At 44.7% G+C, this 19052-nt stretch overlaps 3 protein-coding genes across 3 annotated transcripts in view; 1 reads left to right on the top strand and 2 right to left on the bottom strand.

Annotated features, from left to right (window-relative positions):
- Window positions 1-965, bottom strand: part of LOC103924472 (NADH-cytochrome b5 reductase 3) — a 24456-nt gene extending 23491 nt beyond the window's left edge. Inside the window, exon 1 of the mRNA XM_009333000.1 lies at window positions 855-965. Coding sequence (XP_009331275.1) covers window positions 855-965 — 111 coding nt within the window. The remainder of the gene's footprint in view (window positions 1-854) is intronic.
- A 332-nt stretch (window positions 966-1297) lies between these two features.
- On the top strand, window positions 1298-15114 carry LOC103924471 (poly(U)-specific endoribonuclease-A-like). The gene is given in 9 exon segments (XM_009332999.1): window positions 1298-1326; window positions 9356-9454; window positions 11480-11592; window positions 12803-12924; window positions 13010-13122; window positions 13740-13831; window positions 13834-13892; window positions 14313-14450; window positions 14452-15114. Coding segments are annotated over 9 exon segments (897 nt in total). The 3' UTR covers window positions 14584-15114.
- A 350-nt stretch (window positions 15115-15464) lies between these two features.
- Window positions 15465-18450, bottom strand: LOC103924314 (lactosylceramide 4-alpha-galactosyltransferase-like). Its single transcript, XM_009332808.1, has 2 exons — window positions 18343-18450; window positions 15465-17319 (listed from the first exon to the last, which is right to left on the bottom strand). Exon 2 carries the CDS (start codon window positions 17284-17286, stop codon window positions 16183-16185), a length of 1104 nt encoding a protein of 367 aa, XP_009331083.1. The 5' UTR covers window positions 17287-17319; window positions 18343-18450; the 3' UTR covers window positions 15465-16182.
- Between the last annotated feature and the right edge of the window lie 602 nt (window positions 18451-19052).

Below are 19052 nucleotides of genomic sequence, written 5' to 3'. Positions count from 1 at the left end.
GGCACAAAGCGCGGCGGGAGGCGTGGAACTCACACAGGAAAGGAAAGCGTGACGGTCCTGCTTTCGCTGCCCTCCCTTGCGTGTTTACCTTCCGTGCCTCTCCTCGCCAACACGGAACACGCACAAGCGTGATTTTTATTAGTGCCGCCGCTTCCGGGAGCCTGCCCGTACGGTATTATCATAGCGCATCCATAACGCCCTTTTCCCCTGTACTGCCTGCGTGAATAATGCTGGGGGGAAAGCAAGGCTAATAAAGTTACAGTATCTTCCTTTTCTAACCAGCAATTGAAGCCCCGCTATCTTTTCGAGGTAAGAGGATAACTTACGGATGTCAACACCGTAATTCATTCCTATAGCAAATAAACGTCTCTAAACTTCCCCCGCTTGTACTGCTTCAGAGCCAGCACCTGCACACGAGCTGGAGTAAGGAGAAGGGTGCCCGGGTGCCAGGATGCCCTGCGCTGGCACTTCCGAATCCAGCTGTGATTCTACTCCTCCGCCTCATCTAGGTCGGTGATGGCCGACCTGATTCATTAATGGCGATGTTTATCCAAAAAGCACAAGAACTGAGCTGTGCAACAACAAAGGATGTTTCAGCCACACTGCCTAAAATTTTTGTTTACACCAATGTGTACAAATTAATGACTAATAAGCAAATGCATCTTTGTGTCTGTGCTAATGTTCAAACGCTTCAAAGCTCTTTAATTAATACGTCTTAACTTGCAGTAGGCAGGCCTCGATGGTTCCTAGACACAGTTTCTCCTTACAAAATCAAGAAAGGTGTATGCTTGACAGTCCTAATATTAAGATTAAAAAAACAATAAAAAATGTCCTCCCTTAGCCTCTCAGCTCACACAGGGGTACTGAGCCACCTGCGTCCCCAAGCACTTGCTTTCTCCCAGCCTCTGGGTTTGCTGACTGTGCAGGCAGCTCATCTGCTGTGAGAACATTCGTAAGTCGGCCATGGTTCACCTGTTAAACCTGGGAATTAGCAGTGGTAAATAAAGGCAAGTTAACAGACCAACCTAAAGGTAAGCAGGTCACGTCACTGCACAGTCTAGGTAAAGACATTTAGCTGCAGGAATGGAGTTACTTATTCCTGGCATTTCTATGACAAAAACATGCCTGGCTGTGTAATCCTCTTACTTTTCTCTTCGAGGACAGCTGCTGCACCAGAAACTCCCAAGTAAGTGGAGGGATTATAACACCATCGGCTAGAGAGAAGGACTTCAGAATTGAGAGGCTGAGGCTTAGGAAACTGGGGAGATAACTAAGAGACAGGCTGGGCACAGGGACCATGGAGCTTGGTGGGAGACAATCTGTCAGGTGAGGCTCCAGCTTGAGAATGAATGCTTAGGGAAGGGTGGAGACCTCAGAGTCCCTGCTCCTTGCTCTCAGTGAGCTCTGAGGTGGCTACGTTCCCACTGACCAGCCCAGGCCCTATCTCCACTGCTTTTCAGTGTTGGTCAGCTTGTGGAGACTTGGCGGCAATAGCCAAAGCTCCCATGGGAATGTCCAGCAAACTCAGTTTCTCAGAAACTTTCCTCTTCCCTATATCCACGCGCAAAAGGTGACCCGAAGGCCTGCTCTGGCTTCCCCAGGGAAAGGACTGAGCCTGCTGTAGATCTGCATGGTGTTTGTTCTAGCTGCCAGCTTTTACTCGGTCTCCCTGAGTGAGCCTGTCCAGCGCAAATGTGTCCTTCATGCATGTGTGAGCCGTGGCTGCTTTGGTCTGGAAGCCTGTAAAGCACAGTGTTCTCGCTCACCCTCTCTAGATCCACCAAAGCAGTTTAAACTAACTCGGAATGACCATTTTCCCTCTTCAGGGAAGTTTAGGCACGTGACTAGAGGCGACAAACCAGCACTTATCTGTTGGCCATCCTTGGTTAGAAGAGCAAAATACTTAGGTCAGAAACACACAGAGATGCCTACATGCTTTAGAAACAGGTCTTATTCACAGGGTTTCCTTGTGACCTTGGCAAAGGTCAGCATCCAATGCTTGAAGTGGCAGTTTTGTTAGGCAGAGCATCTTCCGCAAGTCTATTGCCCCATTCCTTTGCAAATGCTGTTCACATGTGCTCTTGGGGAAGAGTGGCTGGAAAGCTGCCTGGCGGAAAAGGACCTGGGGGTGCTGGTTGACAGCCGGCTGAACATGAGCCGGCAGTGTGCCCAGGCGGCCAAGAAGGCCAATGGCATCCTGGCCTGTATCAGAAATAGTGTGGCCAGCAGGAGTAGGGAAGTGATCGTGCCCCTGCACTCGGCACTGGTGAGGCCGCACCTCAAATACTGTGTTCAGTTTTGGGCCCCTCACTACAAGAAGGACGTTGAGGTGTTGGAGCGTGTCCAGAGAAGGGCAACGAGGCTGGTGAGGGGTCTGGAGAACAAGTCTTATGAGGAGCGGCTGAGGGAGCTGGGGTTGTTTAGCCTGGAGAAAAGGAGGCTGAGGGGAGACCTCATCGCTCTCTACAACTACCTGAAAGGAGGTTGTAGCGAGGTGGGTGTTGGTCTCTTCTCCCAAGTAACTGGCGAAAGGACGAGAGGAAATGGCCTCAAGTTGCGCCAGGGGAGGATTAGATTGGACATGAGGAAAAATTTCTTTACTGAAAGAGTAGTTAAACATTGGAACAGGCTGCCCAGGGAAGTGGTTGAGTCACCATCCCTGGAAGTATTTAAAAGACGGGTAGATGAGGCGCTTAGGGACATGGTTTAGTGGGCATGGTGGTGTTGGGTTGATGGTTGGACTCGATGATCTTGGAGGTCTCTTCCAACCTTAATGATTCTATGATTCTATGATTCTATGTGAGTGAGACAGCGCCAAATACTCTCCCCGTTCTCTTGTGCCAGAAAAGAGGAACAGAGAGCAGGGGGACCCTAACCTCAGCGCAACGAACGTACACTGCCCTGTGCAATGGGTTTGACAAAGCATTGCCTGGTCTCTTCAGTAGAGAAAGCCAGCCCATGGTGTTAGCAAGGTCACTCTCTGGACACTCGGATTCTCTTGCTGCCTGCATTAGATACGGGAACGACCCAGATTCTGCGCTGATCTCATTTGCCTTTGGTCAGTACTTCATTTCTGTTGGCAAACACACCCTTTTACACTCTTTGGGATCCTTAAGGTTTTTTTAGCTCAACAGCTAAATCATAGGACAGAAGTTTTGCAACAGATTTAAGTACACATTTTGTTATGAAATCGCTAGCGATGCTACTGATCTGACCTGTAATTTTATCAAAGATTAACTTAAATCCGCTGACTCCAGTGATGCTGCTGCTTGTAAATGGAAATTCCCTGGGCCCCCATCTGGGCTTTTTCTGCTAATGTGAATAAAGGAGTTGCAACTTTGTTGTGGACAGAATATGCCCGCTGGCTTTTGTATTTTAAATGAAAGCCTAGGAAAAGACTTCCTGCATTCAGTTGATAAACACAGGCACTGTATTTTTGTCATTTATCTTGCTTACCCAGAACAGCGATAAATAGTACCAAAAAATAGTAAAGAAAAATTTGGGTTAAAATTCAGGATATTCAATTTTGAGGTACATTAGTTTCCCCTACCAGCGTCAGAAAGAAGCTTCACTTTTAAGTGAGCTAGCTGCATGTCTTGCCCCCTATGCAATCCCATGTGGCAGGCATCCTCATTACCTGCAGCTTTGTTTGGCTCTAATACGATTCTTTGCAGGGGTACCTGGACGAGAGGTGCAGAACCATTTGTATAACTGGTAGCCTAACATCAAACCATTTTGGCTTCTGTATATACATACATACAGTTTAAACCTAAAGCTATGTTTTTCAGGAATTAATTATTATGAAGAAGAAAAATTTAAAAGTACCAGTCAAACAAAAATAAGCTTTAAACCACCTGAAGGTTAATTTAGCCACATAATGAACGCATGCTTCCCAGGACAGGCACTAGAAGGGGTACCTTCACTTTCTGGCACCTGCCACCACTTGCTTCCAGTGATGCCTGCAAAGTGCTGCCTTTGTAAAACATTTCCTGGTTATAATGCCTCCTAATATTTACAAAGTCACAACTAGCAATTTCAGCTGTAAATAGAGAAGCACACATTTTTTTATTTTTCTTCCCCACCTATAATTTTTTTGATCCCTGATTTATTATCATCTTCCCTTGTATTGTCAAATAATAACGGTATATAGAACAGCAAGACTAGACTGGCCCATCCACCTCAGTCAAGGCTTTCAGACTTGAAGGGCTTATTTCTGGGCCCAAAATTCACGCAGAGATCTAAAACCTGTTAACAAATAATGCAACATAACTCCAGAAGCAATGCTGTGACTCATGTCTGCAGTTCATACAAGATTCATATCTGAAAACCCAGGTGGGAGAAGGCGGCGTCGCCACGCCTCTCTCAGGCATCACCTTCTGTGTTTCCTGCCATACCGATTGTCTACGGCGATGAGGCGAAGCAGGAGCCCGGTAGAGGTGGCTCTGACTTCCTGGTCTGAGCGTGCCTGCGCCGAGAGAGGCATGAGACGTGGCACTGTCCTTACGCTCCACATCTTCTTGTGGGGTTTGGCACTTCCTGCCTCTCCCTTGCCTTCCCGTCAGTCTGAGTGACAGTCCTCAGCGGGTAAGCGGAGCATAAGAGGGAGGGAGCTCCATGCCTTGGACTACCAGAAGGATTTCTGAGCTTCAGGTTGCATTTTCCCTGCTCGGTGTATTGCAGAAAAACTTCTTCCTGGCACGGCTGATGGGTAAGGGAAAATCACACTAATTCTTCCCTAACACGAAGGGCAGTGGGGATGGGATATATTCATCTGGGAGACGTGTAAAAGGGAGTTATGTGAAATGCAGTACTGCAATAACCCTGCTTGCTGCTTCTATTCTGTTTTACTAACTCGTCAGTGTAAAAAGTTGGTGAGACAACTGAATCATCAGCTCTTTTAGCTAAAATAAGATGATGCTAAGATCAGTTTTTGCTTAAACATAGCTGATAATGTAGAATCGGTTCTCCATATGTCACCTGCCTGCCCAGAACCTTGATAGAGTGTTTGCTGACTAACTGCCCACTCTTATGTTTGTCCCTTGACAATGCATTTTCTTTTCCACCTACAAAACCTGCCTTATTTATCCTTTGGTATTTGAAATACCAACTTTAAACTAAGAAAAACATCACTGGAATCAAGTAAAAGGCATACACACTGGTGTAAAGGGAAAATCAAGAGAATTGTTTGTATCTTCTATTAACCATATAAGCTGATGCATGGATTTTGCAACATTTGAACCAACTTTTTTAAATGATTGGAAACTCCTTGTAAATGGCTGCTCATCAGCCATTTCCAAATGCTTTCTTCTCTATGCCAAGATTAAAGGCTTTTTAAAAACTGGATGTTGTTCAAAGGATCTCTGAAGGTAAATTTACTTCAGAGAAGATGTTCAGATGTTCAGTCAGACCTTCTTTGCAGGGATCCATGTGACCCATTTGCAATACATGTTTTTCTTGCTTTGACACTGTTGACGTGCTCACATGATTCACCATTGACTCTTTAATTCTCTTCATGTCTTGAGTCATGTCTGATTTATAGCAATAAAGGACTTCTTCTTGGGGCATTGTTTTGGATAGAATGAAGGTTTCATACAAAAAAGTAATTTGGAAAAACAGGCACACCATGTGAATGTTTCACTTGAAAGCTATAATAAAATGGAGATGTTAGATTATTTTGCCCTAGCTGCACTGCTGGTGCATTAGAGTTTCTATTGCAAAGAGGCTCCCCCAAAAGTTTTCTCAGCTCTTACGAGTGTTCTTGTTGTGGGGGTGGTGCTCTGCACACGTAAGCACATCCAAGCAGGACTCCAACTGGACAAAATCCAATTGGCCAGACTTCTTGCACAGAAATAATTTATTCTATGTGAAAGGACAAATCTAACAACTGAGAGATTTCACCATAGGGAGGGGATTGAGAATTAATGATAAAAATCTCTGGTTTGAGTCATACATGCAATCATATTGAAAACCAGAGAGTACATACACAATACTCTTTCTCAGGGAAACCTTACCTAAATGCTGTGTGTCATGGATTTGCATGAAGGTGTCGGGCTTCTTCTCTTTGAAGTTGTCTCACCTCATATGTGTAAGCTAAGTTTATGGACCTTATTTAAAGAAATACTGTCCAGAAAGTGTTTTTACAAGATGACTATGTAAGTTGCTAAACAAGTGCTTTGCTTTGGCAGGGATATATTTTTCTTTATTCTAATCTTCAGTTACAATGTGTACAGGTGGTCTGCTCTGTTTGGACACTAAAGGGACAACAAAAAGGAGAGGAAAAGTCCATGATGATATTGTGGTAGCACCCAGCAGAGAAAAAGGAGAGAAAAGGCTTTTATTTTATAAAATTAAGTGACTGTAGAGTTTTGGGACACATTTTCTGAGTGCAGGAATACATTTAGTAGAAGTATATTTATTAAATAAATATGAGGATTGAAATCTGTAGGTATGCTCCTGCTGTAACCCTCTCCTGAGTAGACACCTTGAGCTTGCCTCCATGAGTTCATGCAATATCCCGTAACATTTCTAGAGGAGGAAGGATCAAACAGAGCCCTACAGTCCTTTTTAAACACAGGACAAATCTGCCAAGAGCAGACCAAGAACAAGCAGTAGGTATTGAAGGGATGACAGATTTCCTGTATAAGTGACTTTTACCAAAATACATACATACTAAAATATATGTATATAAAATACTATATATATATGGAACAAAATATTAAAAAAACCCAAACCCTGACATCCCCCCTAATATTTCACATACCTTGGATGTTCAACAGACAGCAGACTTCTATCCACCACTGGTAGTTACTTCCAAAGTAAAAACTGTATTAAACATAATAGGGTGGTACTCTAACAGATACAGAGGAGTAGACAGCAGGAGGGTCCAGAACCCAGGAGAAAAGTGATCCAATAAAATTAGGTCAGTCCAAGGTAACATGAATGTAGATGGCACTTGAAGTTTGAAAACCATCTCTGGTACTGTTCTGTGAATTTGCCGATCCTGTTCTTGGGACTTCAGCTGAGCTGGTGAGATGAACAATTTTCTGTTTAGTGTTGGTTTGTAAGCTCTTTTGAGAAGGAATTGCTCTTCGTAAGACTCTGGAAAGAATGTGGAGGTACAGCTGAAAATAATTAAAAATGCTGCTGTTGGTTGCTTCTGTGATATGCCGCGAGGCTAACTCCCGGTGAAGTTGAGCAGGTGTCTCATTTGGGCTGCGCAGCCAGTATTGATAATGTGATGCCACAAGCCACGCTTCTGCTGTATAAGAGCAGCCTGGGGTTTGGGCAAGGGCTGACAGCCTCCTTCTGCTCCACCGTAAGATCCATGCAAGTACTTGTTCCAAGCAAAAATCTTCCTTCATATTCATGTTTAACCCTAGCAACCAACATATCCTTTGGCTCCCATATACTAGAATTTTTAGTCCTTTTCCTTCCTTCAGGTATTGACACCTATTCAAGCCCAGTTCAAAATTCAAATGATCCTGTAGATTTCCCATCAACAACAATCTCAAAGTATCACAGAGCCTGAGTGAAAACGGACTGTCAGTGCCTCTAGCGTAGCTGAGGTACGTGTTGGCTCAGATTTCCAGCTGCAGGCAGACTGAGGTGGTGGCAGCCAAAGTAGTTACAGTTGTCTGCCCTGCCCTTCTGTAGCAGGTTGCTTTCCCCACTCTAAATAATGCTGAGTATAATATGAATATCATATATGTTCTTTATGCTCCTCAGCTGCTGCAGCTTATCCTCTGGTGCATTAATGTAAACTGGCTGCTTTTGGGTCTTAACTCAGGGATATGAATTCCTTTGGGCAACAAGCTCTCAAGGAGTTAAGCGCAGATTGCTTATGCTTTTCAGGATTTTAATCTTAGGCTGTATAAGCTCCATCCCACAGTTATAGAGACAATTCTGGAGAAAAAGGATTGCTCAATAATGTGGCAAAAAAAGTCCCAGTTCTCCAGGCAGAGTTTGCTACTTTCTGTTTCCTTCACTATGGAGCTTAGACCAGCAGTTTCTGAGCCAGCCATGAAGGGCAGTCCGGGACAGGAGAAGGCACATAAAATCTTGCTGTGCTGCTTCTAGCCTAATTTCCCACCGTTTGATTAATGCCCTCTTTTCTGCTATGACTTCTGTTCCCTCCCTGCCAACAATGGGGCAGGTGCCCACCTGGCTCACTTTTTGCTCTTCCTGGCTCTCAAGCTGCCTCACGTCAAGGCTGCCCCATCAGAAGACTGTTTGTGACCTTACCACAGTATTTGTTTGCTCTTTCTGCTAGAGAGCATGGAATTTGCCGCTGGCCAGAATAGAAGGAGAAGACGTAACAGTAATCAGTAAGGAAGTTCAGAGTTGGGCTTGAAGGTGCCTTGGTTCAGTCTGGGAGAACCAGTTGTTAAAATCATGGCGAGTTGTCCAAATGACTTATTTGAAAGAAATGCCCATTGTTGACAAATTTCCGCACTTTTTTCTTTTCTTGAGAACATCTGCTTTGGAGGAGAAATTCAGAATTATCAAGCAGTTCTTCTCTGGGCTTCAATGCATGTGCTGGTTTGTAACTGATTAATTCAACTGTCAGTCATTTAAAGATTAATCCACTTCTCTTCTCCACTCTGTTCTTTCTCTTGATCTTACGTGTTAGTGTGGACATAATGCCCTTGAAACTGGAGCTACCTTTGGGCAGTTCATCACATTAACAACCCTTCCTGAATCTTGTTGACAGGTGGATGGATAGGTTTGTATGGGCATGAGAGATCAGTGCATGAGAGAATTTTATTGTATGCAGACCCTGTGTTTAGAGTCTTGGTCATCCTTCAGCACGCTAACTTTATGCTAGGATAACCATGCGAATGGGCGAAGGAAAGCATCTCTAGTGTGGAGTCTTGCAGAAAAAAGGTAGGAAAAGTTGTATATAAGCTTGCTGCTAGAACAGCATCATAGAGAGAATTCTTTGCTTCCTGTTTTGTTGTGTAGTGTTGCTGCACACTGATAACAATCTCCTGCTTGCCTCGGGTTTGTACATAGAATCCTCCTGAATGAAACACCACCGTCTTAATTTTTATTTCAGTGCATGGAAAACCGCAGGAAGGCTTATTAACAAGAACTTTGTTAAAATATTCTCTAAAATAACCTTAGGGAAGGCTCAAGTTTCCTTACAGGTTACCTGCACTCTTTAGATCTGAACATGAACCATAAGCTTTATGGTTTTTAGAGCAGCACTGGCAGGAAGGTGTGGGGAGAAGCGAAAGCTCTCCTGATGACAAGCTAGTATCCAGAACATAGAGTGGCATTAGAACTCTAAAAGTGACTTGCAGAAATAACAGCATGTGTCTTTTTAACGTGCATATTTCTCTGGATTTCTTGACAGGAAAGCCTTAAATCATGAACTTTCTAAACTTTTCAGTGACATGTGGGATATGGATGTTAACCGCCTTGTGCCTGGGAAAGACTACACAATTGATTTGCAGGTAACCAATTGCTAAGTCACATGAGGATTAAGGGCAGTACAATACTGTAGGAAAAGGTGTCTGCAAAACTGCCTTTTGCTGAAAGTGTTGCCTATGCTTCGTCATTTCCACTAACGGCATAGGCAGGACTTCCTAATGATGAAGAATCACTTAGGAGAGGGAACAGCACAGAGAACACATTAATGGTCCACACTACCTGCACGTTGGTTACAAGTGGAGTCTCTCAGGTGTCTGTCTTGGGTCCTATAACAGTTAATATCTTTATCAGTGGCCTGGAGGAGGGGATGGAGTGCCACCTTTCCAATTTTGCAGATGACAGCATCCTGTGGTGATGAAGTTGGTATGCTCAAGCGCAGGGCTTCTCTTCAGCTGCACCTAGGCAGGCTGGAGAAATAGGCTAAGGAAGGAATATCATGGAATTCAACAGGGACAAATGCAACCAGAACAGGATGCCCAGAGAAGCTGTGAAAACTCCGCCTCCGGAGGTTTTCAAGACCCAACAAGATGACACCCTGAGCAATATGGTCTGAATTCAGTGTTGACCATACTTTGAGCAGGACTAGAGATGTCCTGAGGTCCCCTCCACACTGCATGTTTCCGTGTGTGTATGACTGCTTGTGTGTATGGTCTGGGTGACTTGCAGCGAGGAAGAAGAGGAGATAGGTCCCAAGTCATTCTTGGGGGAATAAGGAAGGAATTCCTGGGTCTCGTCTGGAGAGTGTGGAGTAGCACAGAGGTGTGGGTGAGGAGGGTTTCAGGGTTGTTGCTACCAGTCCCAGGGAACTGTGAGGGAGGAGTGGCTATCAGATTTGATGAGCAGCCATTTCACTCCTTGCCAGCTCAGTGTAGTGCAAACATGACCAAGTGTTTTGGCCACGAATTGCACCAGGCCACTGAATATTCAGTATCCAATTTTGTACTCACACAAGTGCTCAAACACTTTATTTCAATGTTGCTTCATATTATGAGATATAATTTTCTGTTGCTGATAAACTTGAAAAAGAGGTACCTACCTCAGGCCAAAACGTGTGTGGGGAAAACTTCTCCCTTATGGTTTCTCCATCTCTTAGAACAAGGCTCTAGTTACCCCTTGCCCATGTTAACAAACCGCTCCTCATCTTTTCTCCTCTTTCCTTGAGAATGCCCTTTTTGGAACAGAAACTTGAAAATTGTCAGGAAAGCCTCCTTTCTGTTTTGGATGTGCTTATTGGTAACATTGATTAAAATGCCCTTAAATGTGGCCAACCAGAAATCTTTGAAAACTTCAGAGCACCAGGATGCACCAGTCCAAAGCTGGTGGAGCTGCACAGAACTATCTCGGCATCTCCCTGGCACTGGGGTGATGGCTGGGGCTGCGGTCATGAAGTCAGAAGGAGAAAACAAAGGCTGAGACTGAGAGAGCCTACTCAGGAGTTGGATTGCTTAAGCATTATCACAGAGGAGAGGAGAATTAGACTGGCTAGCTTGGGCCCTGCCCACGGCAGGGGGGTTGGACTAGATGACCTTTAAAGGTCCCTTCCAACCCAAACTATTCTATGATTTTATGATTCGATGACTCAGGAGAGAAACAACCCCTCTGCTGCACTGCATGGCCTCATAAACTATATGCAGTGGGTCTGTGGGTTACAAATTAACAGAGAAGGAAGGTGCACAAATCTCTTTTTTATTTATTTGTGGTGGGAGGGAGCCTTGGCTCTACATTACTTCTTTTTATCATGTGATGTATATAGCATAGTAGCACAGCTGGTTACTGATCAGAACTGAGCTATCACATGGGTCATCACAACCACCTCTGAAAATGAGTCAACAGGGAAATTCCAGGCTCTTACAATGTCAGAGATTATGTCTTTTTTCTTTATGCTGGCAGTTTTTCTGTAATGTCTTACCTTGTTTCATAGGAAGACCATTCCTAACAAACAAACCTGATAGCATTATGAGTTTTGTTTTGATTATTATAAAGGCAGGCACTGTCTCCTCTAAGGACATCTTACTTCTTTCATTGTTTTACTCCGGTGTTTCTCCTGGGGAAAAGCAGATGTCGCACAGCAAGGTGACAGTGCTGTCCAGGACAGTGCAGCCAGACATCTGTTTCACAACGTAAATGAAGAACGCCTGAAGAGCATAAAAACTTTTGCAAGTGAGACCCGTTCTTTTGTTAATGGTGGAAATGACATGAAGAATCCGTGTTGGTTTTTATGTGTTTGCCTAAAATATAACATCATATAGAATTTGGATGGTGGTGAGGATCATCAGGCTGCATGTCATTTGAAGGTAGTTTCCACAACATTTGCATAGAGGTTACCTGTAGCCTCAGCCTCAGGAATAACATCCTTTTGTGCCTTAGCCAAAATTTGAATTTTTCTGTGGTTCTTCCACTACAAAGTGAAATGGATGAGACTCTTGTTATTGCTTTGATGTTACTCCATGTATTGAAAAAGACGCCAAAGTCATCTCTCCTCCTTTGCTCGCAACTTCTAGCCCTTTCAGATAGCACTAGGTCCACAGCTACTTCTTGCATTTCTGTTGGGGGCTACACTTCAAGCATGTCTATGAATGTATGTTTCCTTCCCTGATTTTTCTTTTCCCTGGATAGAGTTACATTAAGCTGATTGAACAGCTGGCATAATGGGGAGCACTCTGCTCACCCCACTCCTCTCCGAGCCACACAATCCTGTGTCTAGGGCAGCTCTGGTACTCACTGAGCCCTACGCTGAGTCCCTTCAGCTCACTAACCTGGCAGGAAATGACTTAGGTTTTTGACCTCAAGTATTTTTCTATCAGCTTAGTGTGCTGAATCAGCCCCCAGAGTCCACTGAGTGTCAGAGCACAAGTAGATGAAGTGACAGGAGGGAGCAGGGCGCAAAAGGGGTGCAAAGGAGAAAATTAACCCATCCACTCGGTGGCCACGTGCTCAAGTTCAAGCCATCTCATGTAGGTTTATGCTGTATTATTCCTCTACTGAAGTAATGCCCACAAAGCCTTCTGCCAGCATAGCTCAAGTTCGTAAGCCTATGTCTGTAATTTTGGTGGTCAGATGAGATGTGTTTTGGTAGAAGGTCATTATTGCTTCAACACTTGGTTCCATAAGGAAGCTCAGGAGCGAGCTGTTTATCTTAAAAAGAAGTACAGTGGTGGTCTGGCCTTGAGTCATCTCTAGACGTGCACCCAACAGTGCACCTGAGAATAAAATTTGACACATAAAGGAATGTCTTTCTCTAAGGGCTTTCAAGGCATATTATATGGCATCTTTTTATGATGGCAGTCTCTAATGACTGGATCACAGGTATGATTAGGCATATGGCCTGTTCATCAGGATGAGCGTGCTGAGTGTTTCTCTTTTTCTGCAGCCTTTATTTCCTTATTGGATAACTATGAGACATCAACCGGTATGGCAGAAGTAGTGACTCCAGAAGAAATAGTTGAAAACAATTGTTTTCTTGATGCTATCTTAGCGACAGAAGTCATGAAAGTGAGTAACGCAGATCTTTTTCAGTCACTGAAAACACTGAATTAAAAAGTAAACTGTGTATATATCTTGGTTTTCTATCCTTCAGCTAGCTCATGAATATCTGCTTAAAAAAACACTGGCAAAGCCAAACCTTGCCGATTTCAAATATCAGCTCTATGACATCTGGTTCCAGCTCTATGCCAGGAAAGAAGGAGACAGGTATGTTTGATGGATATGGCCCCTGATAATCTCTACAGTATTCTGACTCAGGTAACTCTAAGTCCGAGTGCCATCTGTTACACACAGAACTGGAAGACAGCCTCAGAATATGGCCTAAATCAGGTGTTCATTGCTCCCACACAGATCGTGTTTAAAGACTTACTGATCAGATACTAACAATATTGACCCTTGGGGTACACCACTGGTGAACTGCCTCCAGCTGCACTTTGTGTCCCTAATCACAGGCCTTCAACTGCAGATGTTCATCCACTTTTCAGCCCACCACATCATCCACTTTTCTAATCTGTACTTCATCAGTTTGTCTATGAGGCTGTTACAGGAGACAGTGTCTTGCTAAAATCTGGATAAGCAGCAGTGATGCATCTGTGGCATTTACTAGCAACCTTCATCATCAAATATAAATTTAGACTTGGTGGCTAGATTACATTGCAAGTTTTGTGCAAAGTAAGAAAGAAAACCCAACAAATCCAGACAAATAAAAAAACTGCTTACAAATCAACCTAAGCAAGCTTGTGGATTTCTTGCCTTTTACCTCTGCCAATTTGAACTATTTAAACACATAAAAGACCTATATATTATTCTTTGATTTATTACAGACCTGATTCTTGTGGCTTTGAACATGTTTTTGTTGGAGAAACAAGGCGTGGTAAACAGATCTTAGATTTGCACAACTGGGTGCAATTTTACCTTCGGAAAAGCGCAACCAAATTGACTACAAGGGATATGTCTCTCAGAAGAACAAAACCAGGGTAAGAACAAGCAGGGTGCCTCTGCAAAAAAGACAAATGGATCCAGAGATAAAAGCTGTGGTAATTAATCAAGACACAATGATGCAATCATAGGCTCAACTGCTTTGAACCTAATTTGCCCAGGTGTATATAAGCAGAAGAAATACTAGCATGCCCTCAAGTCCAGCTTCTTTTTTTGCAAAAGATATTTTAAAAAGTAGTGCCGGTGTTTACAGAATCGCAACACTGCTGAAGCTTAATTGAGATAAATGATCATGTATGCTCCAGAGGACAGGAAAAGGCTGTGCTCTACCTATAGCACCCTGACACAGCAAGGATGACTGAAATTTGCAATGGCCTCAAAAATCTGGAGTTGGAAATTGTATCTGTCTGGCCACAGCTGTGTTGGAGATTATTCTGTTGTTTTGTTTATGCTTTCAGCCTCACAAAGATGACCAAGTTTTGAGCATCCAGTTCAGCTGGAAGGGCTCGGTCAAGCCAATTGGAAGCACCTTTATTGGTGTCAGCCCGGAGTTCGAATTTGCCCTTTACACCGTCATTTTCCTGCTGGCTGAAGAAAAGAGTCACACGTGAAACAGTGAAGATTGAGGAATATGAGCAACAGATGGTTGTTTGCCGCCATGGGCACCACATTGGAACAGCATATCCGGTACTCCTCAGCACCAGTAGTGAAGACTCACAGTTAGATTGATCAGGCAACATTTCTTTTTTTTCTGGGGGGGAGGACATGGAACCAGACAGCAGAGTAAGCTGATGTGTTGTTTTATACAACTCATTTTGAGTAAAAATTGATGACTCACTCTCTTTTGGTCTGCAATGGAGTGTTTAATCAATAGTGTGCCATGACTCAGTGTCTGACAAACCTTGAAACATACTGCTGCTCATATTAAAGGCCAGATTAAACTTACATCAGCCTTCCTTCGTGCATGATAACACTGTACTTTTCAGCAGATAATGGAATTTAGGAAAAGGCTATATTAAAATCAATACACATCTTTCTCTTATTTCTTAGCTACTGCATATTTGAAAGAGCAATAACCCCATATTGCTTACATTTTGCCTTCCAGACAGCAACTTTGATTTGGCACCAGCAGAACCACAGTACCTTTTTTCTCCTCTCCTCATTTCATAAGAGGTTAATTTCAAATGCATTTTTACAATCACAGTGCCCTGGACACACAGGAAACACATTCAGATGTGAGAATGGTCATCAGATCAACAGCAGGTTGCATTGGCTCTGCCCAGGTTTGCTAGAAGCCACAGTAGGCTTTACCCCACCTAACTTTAACAGTCCGTGGTATAGGCACCTGTGTTCCCATTACAGGCAATGATGCCTGCAGTCACTTACCTGCTTGTGTAATCTGCATTAGGGTTAGATGAACGCCCCTGCATAATTCGTGGACTAGAACTCCAGTGGCAATAACAAGATGTCACTGGGGACACTGGTCCTAGTCCTGGACACCTCTGCCCCTGTTCCTCCAAAATGTGTTCAATACTGCAGTAAAAGGAAGGTAATGCTTTTCCGTCTCATACCAATGCAGAAAGAGGCAGATACTGAGACCCTCTGAGAATGTGAGAAGGACTGGTTAGATACTCACACGTCACCAGAATTTCTACAACAAAGCAAGGATCTTTACTCACACTGGTAAAAGAACTGCTTTTGGCTATTTCTTTTCCTGAAGAGGACCAGAAAAGTCAGCCTGTCGCTGCGGAATGTAAAACAGTAGACAAGATCGTTTGAAATAAAGTACCTTTGGAAAACAAGAAAAACTTTACACTGAGCCGAGCAGGGATTTAAAATGTTTTCTGTTTCTTAAAGCAACCTTCATATACTCGCAGTCGCTCCCAAAACTTCACCAGCCCTAAGAATCTTTACCACCCGGGGAATTTGGTCCTAAGCTCCTCTAAACCGTGTCCTATAGCACTGGCTGGCATTTATTTACATACTTGCAAACGTTACAGAGAGCAAGCCAAGGGTTCCTACAGCTGTTGAAAGTACACGAGAGGCATTTCAGGCCTGATACAATTGAGAGAACAGCAACAGAGGAGCAACTGATAGGCACCGATGAACACGTTCACCCTTCCCTGCAGCATCAAGGGCTACTGAAGGACAACAAGAGAGTCCAAACTCAGGTTCCAGTGTATACTTGAAGCACGTAGGATCTGAGGCAGATCTTGGAAATGGTACAAAATCACTGAAATGTCACACAGAATACTTGCTCCGTGGAAGGTGAAAGGCACTCGGTTTCCTTCAGGCTGCGGAACTTCCCTGCAGCCAAGGGCCCACAGGTCACACTACAGGCCTTGACTGCTCTTCAGAGTCCTTCTTCATCTTCGCACATGTGGCAGGGCAGAACTGAGAATACAGCTGAGCCAGCAAAGCCTGGGACGTGATCTCTAGCCTTGTCCCGTGGCTCAGTTTGTTCCATACGTGCACCGCGTAGGTGTTCTTAAGGAGCTTGTGAAGCTCCAAGGAGCTGATTGTGTCAAATAACTTGTTCCAGTTCTCCCAGCAGATAGGATAAAAGGCTTCTGGGGAAAGAGCACGCACCCCTTTGCAGCTCATGTTGTCCTGGACATTACTGATGGAGCACCACTTCTTGAAGACACGCGTTAGGAGATGTGGGCCCTGGTGCCCCCAGATCAAGCCATTGTAGTTATCCACAAAGTCCTGCATGCAAAGCTCCATGAACTTGTGTTTGGGCTTAAAGGACAGAAAGGCCCCGTTCAGTAAATACTTGCACTCGATGCCGAGGGCATTGGTGAGGTTCTTCAAGTTCCTAAGCACTATGAAGTCTGTGTCCAGGTAGATGCCACCAAATTTCCACATGATGGCAATTCTGCAGGCATCAGACAGGACGGGTAAGAAATAAGGTTCCTTCTGGTGCTCAGACTGCAAGTACCACTTTGCCAGAGGCGTCCCTGAGAAAAGCTCCGGCAAGTCCAGGGGCTGGATTTCCACATTGGGGAAGCAGCTCAGCATCGAGAATGCCCAGTGGTTGGGTAATGAGGCATTACCGTTCGCCAAGCCTTTCATGAGCACCACAACCCTTGTCCCGGGGTGCATCCGGGCCGCTGACTCCACAGAGCACGTGAACAGGTAACTTGGGTTAGTTCGCTCCGAGGTCTCCACAAAAAACACATCCCCTGGAGGGGGAGGGGGCCCACCAGCAACGGCACTGGGAGGAGAAGGCAAAAACTGAGCACACCTGCTTTGTGTAGGCAAGCTGTAGAGCTGGCCCTCAGCGTCCTCCCCAGTTCTCCAGTAGAACGTGACAGCGGCAAAGAACACAAATGAAGTGGTGAGGATAAACAGAGCCCTGAGCCCGTGGCTCGGCACCACCGTGGCCAGATTTGGCAGGCAGCTGGACATCCTGGGCAGTCTTGCTCCCATCAGAGCCTGCTCTCCCAAGACAACCGTCGTGATCTGAAGGGGAGGAAAGAAGAAAAAGACACTGACAGGCAAGGCAGCAGACCACGAGCCTTGGGACAGTGCCACGGCAGAACAGAACTCTCCTTCCTTCACGTCAGGGCAGCATGCTTAAATTATGCCTTTTGGTCATTTCTGAAACAGTCTCCTGGCTTCTCTCTATTGTCACAGGGCCTTCAGGTCAATGCATGACTGAGGGGGAAGCAGCAAGGAGGATTGTGGCATTTCTACTGCCTCCCTCTGCTCCATCTCCAAATCCCCATGCTCCAGAACAGAGAGCTTCAGGAAACAGCAAAAGCTTTAATCAAACGGCTGTAACCAGACAGGGAACAGGACAGAGAACCCAGCTTGCACAATCCCATTTGTCATTCACCCCTGCTTACTGCACCTGGGTCACATACTAAACTTGCCACGTAGCCAGAAAATGACTTGTCAGCCGCACTGGGAGGTTTCCGAATGCAACAGCACAAAGCCACCGCTCTCCTCTAGGCACTGGGGCTTGGGGGACAGAGGAGAGGCAGCTGATACACAAATCATCAGCTCTGGATACCCAGAACATTTTCTTCTCCTGCAGAGAAATGCCAGCACGTGCTGTGGGTGTTACAGGCAGCGAAAAAACACCTCTCTGCTTTTTACATACCTATTTCCCCCTCCCTCCGCAGCTCAGCCTGTTGAATCCTGTAAATCATTTTTAGCTTGGTAAGCTGTAGAAGAGAAACCAAGGACAGGCTGGAGGGGACAGAGCCTTTGCAGTAGAGAAGGCAGGAAAGTGCGGCTCTAATCTAACAGTGAGCAAGCTTCAGGGCTACATGCCTATTTTTAGTAAGAGGAGGAACTTCTACTACAGTCACACTTCTATATATTCAGAAATACCTTTCCGCTTTTGTAGCGGATAAGAGGACATTTTAGACACTGCATTAGCCAGTCCATTTATTTCACAAAACAAACCCAGGAAATCTGGCTCTCTGCCTTCCTCTGAAACTGCAAGTCCCACTCACAGAAACTGCAAATACTACTTACCTGTCCCCGCTTTCAAGACACCACAGAAGTCACTGCTCAGATGGACAAGATTTTTCAAGAGGTTAGTGTCTCTGAGAGTGCCTCTAACTCTATGGTCTGGCACTTCCTTTGTCTGAAAGAAAAAAGGTGAAAGGTGGAGTCTAAACACACGGAGAAAACAAGCAGATCAAGGAGGATGTGACATCATGTGTTCAGCTAATATGGTGGCTGATAGAACGGTCATGCAGCTGGGCTGTGAAGAACTCATCTAATTAGAAATGAATCAGCAAAAGAAACAAAATGAAAAACAAAAGAAGAAGGAAACCCCATTATCGCTACACTTTAAAATTTATACTGCTTCAGGATACCAGTTGTGGTTTTGTTTTCTACTCCTTTGCTAAGAATTCCCAGTGCTCACGCTGCTTGCGTGGCTGCCACGAGAACTGAGCTGAGAGTTTCATAGAGCTGCCTCCTCTCACCCCAAGACTTAAGTTCTGAATACTCCTTTGAACACACGCTCTTTCGACCAATTAATTTACTCACCCATTTGGGAATACTCCCTCTTATGCTGGATACCTCATTGAACGACTTTTTGCCAAATTCAGGTGTCCCTCATTTTAGGATAGACTTCCTCCTTGTCCCTGTGCTCGATGGCAGCTGACCTTCCCTTACAGAAGACACGTTGACGCGTTCAAAAAATACCACCTTTATCCATACAGCCACTAAGTTTA

This window comes from Pygoscelis adeliae, unplaced genomic scaffold (assembly GCF_000699105.1).
Source record: "Pygoscelis adeliae isolate BGI_AS28 unplaced genomic scaffold, ASM69910v1 Scaffold38, whole genome shotgun sequence".
Lineage (NCBI taxonomy): Eukaryota > Metazoa > Chordata > Aves > Sphenisciformes > Spheniscidae > Pygoscelis > Pygoscelis adeliae.
The sequence above is the reverse complement of the archived record's forward strand: the minus strand, read 5'-3'. Positions and strand labels throughout refer to the sequence as shown.

Coding starts and splice junctions, on each gene's coding strand:
- LOC103924314 (XM_009332808.1), bottom strand. CDS start 17,286: ATGGGAGCAAGACTGCCCAGGATGTCCAGCTGCCTGCCAAATCTGGCC.